This window comes from Arachis ipaensis, chromosome B05 (genome assembly GCF_000816755.2).
Source record: "Arachis ipaensis cultivar K30076 chromosome B05, Araip1.1, whole genome shotgun sequence".
Classification (NCBI taxonomy): Eukaryota; Viridiplantae; Streptophyta; class Magnoliopsida; order Fabales; family Fabaceae; genus Arachis; species Arachis ipaensis.
The window spans coordinates 142790433-142795288 of record NC_029789.2 but is presented as its reverse complement, the minus strand read 5'-3'; the positions used below and the strand labels follow the sequence as shown (position 1 = coordinate 142795288).

Below are 4856 nucleotides of genomic sequence, written 5' to 3'. Positions count from 1 at the left end.
AAGATAGTAAAATATGTAAACAGCCTAGAATCGAAAAATATACCCGACCCGAATCATTAAGAACAGCTCTGGTATCTGCTCCCAGCGACAGAAAAAAAAACAGAAATCAAACCCGGGCATCCGTCTTAACGGCAGTAACATCACTCCGAGCGATTAAGGCAGCAGAGACACCAACAATAATAAGAATACTGGAACAAAATAGAAGCAGAACAAATTCAAGAAAGGAAGAAACAGTTACCAGTAAATCTGGCCTGGTTTCGGCGACGACATATAACTAAGTAACTCACGAAAATAGAAACCCAAGAAAGAAAAGGCTGACCTGGCTCCCCCTCTGCTTACCTAGCTTAACGGCGTTCCCATGTGGCACGTTAGTGGGATGGAGCTTTTAAAAAAGGGACACATAAGTCTCTGTCACTCAAAACGACGTCGTTTTGTGTGCTGTCCCTTATATACACTCTCATCCCTTTCCTTGTGTACAATGTCTATTACACCCACAGAGTTTTTACAGAATTACATTAAACCCTAAGGAAGACCAAAGATCAAACGCAGGAATACTCTGGTTCTCCCTCCAAAAAAAACCACCATCCAGACTGAGAAGGTTCCGGTCTGCATTTGTTGTCGAAGAGGGAGAACCATATACTCTGTTTCTCGTCTTCTTTATAGAGATTCCCTTCGTCATCAGTGATTCTTTCAGTTTTATTTCTTCTTTGTTGAGATGCCTGCTGATGAAAAAATCGAGTGTTCTTGTTCTCCGCATTCAACAAGTTCACACGAGATTTTTGGGCCCATTTAATCTCTTCTTGATAGAAGAGTTCGACTAAGTCTGCCTGTGCCCTTTTCAAATTCAGAATTGTTTCTTCAATTTGTGAGTGAGATGGAACAATAAGCTACACCAGGAAAAGAGAACAAAACAGAGATGAACAATATTCTCACTTCATATTAATATTAATATTTTCATATTTTAGGAATACATAGAAAATGAGTGATTATAAACAAGGTTGCGAGAACTGGACCGGTCAATGAACCGGTAAGGCAACTGGTTCAATGGTTCGACCGGGGTTCAACCGGTTTAATTAAATATTAAATAAAATTATTAAAAATTAATATATGTAATGCTTGATCACTATCTAGTTGTTCTATCTTCAAAAATAAAAATTTCTAATTAGTAACAACTATAATTTACAAACACAAATTTACACAAATTAAATATTAATTGTTGAACAGATTTACAGAATTTCTAATCACATCAAGAAGCAAAGAATACATGCAGCACTAAAAGTTCAAAACAGAAAATTATCAATTACATTCGGCATTAAAAGTTCAAAAAACAAATTCAGAAGTTAGAATCCAAACAATTAGACAATTAAATCAACAATTAACAATCAACAAAATTAATAAGTACCACAAAAAATTAACAAAATTATTTCAAAAGAATTAATTCAAATTGAAAAGAAAAGTGAACCTGAACAAAATCACTAAATGAAGTCAATCAAAATAGAATGGTTCTCAACAAGCAACTAGAGAGGGCTAATTCCATAATTTCTAGCCTTGAAGATGCCCACAGAATTATGTTGTAGTTGCTAATCATTTTGTGGCTGTTCCATCTAAATTCAAAATGACAGCAATCTAGAATCCATAAAAATATATTAATCCATATAACTCATACGACATTCATTCAACATAATTAACAGAGCATAATCGAATTTAAATTTTAAACCCCAAAATTCAACAGAGCAGTATTCAACAGAGCAGAAATAAACAAAACTCAATATAGCCAAATCCAACATAGCAGAATTGAATTTATATACCGAAATTCAAAATAAACAAAATTGAAAAAAAAACAAGAATAATTAATAGAATAAAAAAATTAATTGAAAAACAGAACAAGAACCCATGAACAAGAACTCAGAAGAAGGAAAAGATTTGAAAAACAGAACAAGAACCATGAACTCAAATCTGTCCAATTCATACAGTTTTATCACCAAATAAACGAAATTAATTGAAAGAAGGAAAAGATTGAAGTACTGACTACTGAGTACTCACCGCGGGAAGGCGACCTTCGACCCGGACGCGACGGTGACCTTCGACCCGTGACGGTGATGCTTTGCTCCGGCGTTTGTTGGAGGTGACGGTGGTGTTTGTACTTTGGAGGAAGAAGGTTGAAGAGAGACTGAGAAAGTTAGGGTTGGAAGGCAGAGTATTACCGGCAGCGAGTAGGGGCGACGATGGAGGAGGCAAGCTCGGCGACGACGATGGAGGAGAGGAGCTCGACGACGACGAAGAGGGACTGTGGGACGGCGAAGAGGGGCTGCGACGGTGGGTCTGCCCGTGGTGGCTATGGTGTCTCTTGCGAGAGTGTGAAAGTTGAGAGTTGAGAGTAGAGACTGAGATTAGGATTAGGGTTGTGCGTTTAGCACTTTAGCTTCTCTCTTTTTTTTTTAACCTTCAAAACGATGCCGTTTTGAAGTTTAATATCCAAACTAAAAACCGCTAAAAAACTGGACGGTTCTCCCGGTTCATCGGTTAACCGCCAGTTCGACCGGTTTTCTCACCGGTTTTTTACAAGGCGGTTTCTGACCTTATCCGGACCGGCTAGGTGACCCGTTTCCAGTTTTTCCGGTTGAACCGGCTGGTCCGGTTCGGTTTTCAGAACCATGATTATAAATATTCTTCATATATGGATGCATCCTCAATCTTCTTAGCTGAGATGCTTAAATATTTTGGTGGAGTGAAACATAAACATTTTATGAGAATGATCTTTAGAAACATTATCAGAAGGTTATATTATATCATGATTCTTCTTCATTTAAAATCAAAATAAGGGTAATCCTCCAACTCTGAATGATTATTTAGTTCTTAGCACACACACATGCAAGCTCATGCGTTGATTGAAAAGATTATATATATATATAAAAAAAAAAGACAAATGAACATTACATGTAAGGCAATGTCATTGACAAGCATCCCCCTGCAGAAACATTCTTCACAAACTGCTCCTTCAGTTTCTTGTTATTTGTAAATATATATGCAGCCAGAGGCTTTGTTCCTAAATTGATCAGATCAAAACTTTCTCCCAATTTATTCACATGTTACCCAAAAATCATGTATCATCATTATTGATCTTCCAAAGCAGCACATATCAATTATTGATAACAAATTGCAAAAACAATGTCATATAAAACAGTTATTTAGGTGCCTTGATTAAATTATTCCTACCGTGATGATGGGAAGTAATGGACCAAATATCTCGTCACCCATGATCAGAGAATCATGTGGAACATCCAATAGTAAAGTGGTTGTGATTTACAATTCTGGATATATCTTTTGATTCCAACGGATTCTTTCCAAAGAAGTTCTCCAACTCAGTCTCCATTCTTGCAATGCTTTGTTGCACTTTCCTAGTTTCTCTTCAATCTGATCATAGTTCACAACCCAGCTTCTTTTGATAATCTCTTTGCATTCAGAGTCTCTAAGCCACATTCTTCGAATCTGAAAATATATGGCCTCTTCCTTTTTAAGCTCTCCCCATGAACATCGATTAGGATTGGACAATGGTCTGATCTGTATCTTTGAAAATGCTTTTCCACTCTTTCTAGGAATGCTTCCTTCTAATTTATTATTGCCACTGCTCTATCTAGCCTTTCTTGAATATTTGCTTCCCCAACCTGATTGTTAGACCAAGTGTAAGCATATCCTACAAAGCCTAAATCTAGTAATTGATTCACTTGAAGAGATTCCCATTTACCTGAGTATAAGTCATTGGCAGACAACAGTAGCAATAATGGTATTGTTAGACCAAGTGTAAGCATATCCTACAAAGCCTAAATCTAGTAATTGATTCACTTGAAGAGATTCCCATTTACCTGAGTATAAGTCATTGGCAGACAACAATAGCAATAATGGTATGAGAAACAGCTCCGAAATAAGGATGGAAAATCATAATCTGTAAGGTTGGGGCAAATGGGTTCTTCGGATGCAAAACCTGAAAAAGGTTGATGTCATTTCCCATTCTATCTGAAATCGAAAAGAATTGAATGGGGAAAAACACTTACGGAGCTGATTCCAGCGGCGAAGAACGGGATAGGACCAGGCTTCTGGTCAGGAGAAGCGGCAGCTTTTGCAGCGCGGTAAGCTTCTGGCGGCATGATCTCATAAACAACGGAGACATTAACTCCAGCCTTCTCCCAAATGGCCCCGTCCTGGAGAACCCTGCTAATGCCGCCACCGCCGCTGGGCCTGGACCAAACGTCATCCTTGAAGTTGGCCATGCCGTCGGCAGCCTCAAGGGCGGTGCAGACGGGGTCCTTACAGAAGAGGAGGAGGAAGAAGAATGGGTTATTTAGGGCCAAACGGGAGACGACATAGTTTTAGGGTTGAGGGACTTATTTGTCCAATTTTTGAAACTATCCTGTTGACTCATCAGTCCACGTGTGTATCTATGACGCCAAGTCATCAGAGCGGAGCCAGGTTAGCCTTTTCCGTCGAGTCTGACGGTGGCTTATGGATGGAAGGATTGATCCGTCTAATTTTTAGGGACGTCAGGGACTTAAAAGTATTTTCCAATGGTCAGGGACAAAAATGTCCGCGGGTTAAAAGATCAGAGACTTATTTGTCCTTTTCTCTTCTTTTAAAATTAATTATGATTCACTTTTAAATGCTAAAAGATTTTGAATGTCATGGATAATAAAAAATAAATAACTTTGTTAGATAAACATTAAACAAGAGTAGCTACATGATTAATCTCAATCAAAGTCAAATAGAAGTAGCTACAGTTTCTTCTTTACCGAGAATTATGCAGGCTTGAGACTTTTATTCCATAATCAAAATAGACGAGTTAGTAAGAAGATTGGTGCTTA

General features: G+C 38.0%; 1 protein-coding gene across 2 annotated transcripts; it reads right to left on the bottom strand.

Annotated features, from left to right (window-relative positions):
* Positions 438-4283, bottom strand: LOC107642170 (coproporphyrinogen-III oxidase 2, chloroplastic-like). Of its 2 annotated transcripts, XR_002347525.1 has the most exons (3): positions 4053-4233; positions 2938-3982; positions 438-887 (listed from the first exon to the last, which is right to left on the bottom strand). XR_002347525.1 is itself a non-coding variant. In XM_021103058.1 (2 exons), exons 1-2 carry the CDS (start codon positions 4266-4268, stop codon positions 3875-3877), a joined length of 324 nt encoding a protein of 107 aa, XP_020958717.1. In that variant the 5' UTR covers positions 4269-4283; the 3' UTR covers positions 3860-3874. The 2 variants fall into 2 exon arrangements, 1 of the variants encoding a protein (XP_020958717.1); XM_021103058.1 differs by lacking the exon at positions 438-887 and having other exon boundaries at positions 3860-3982; positions 4053-4283.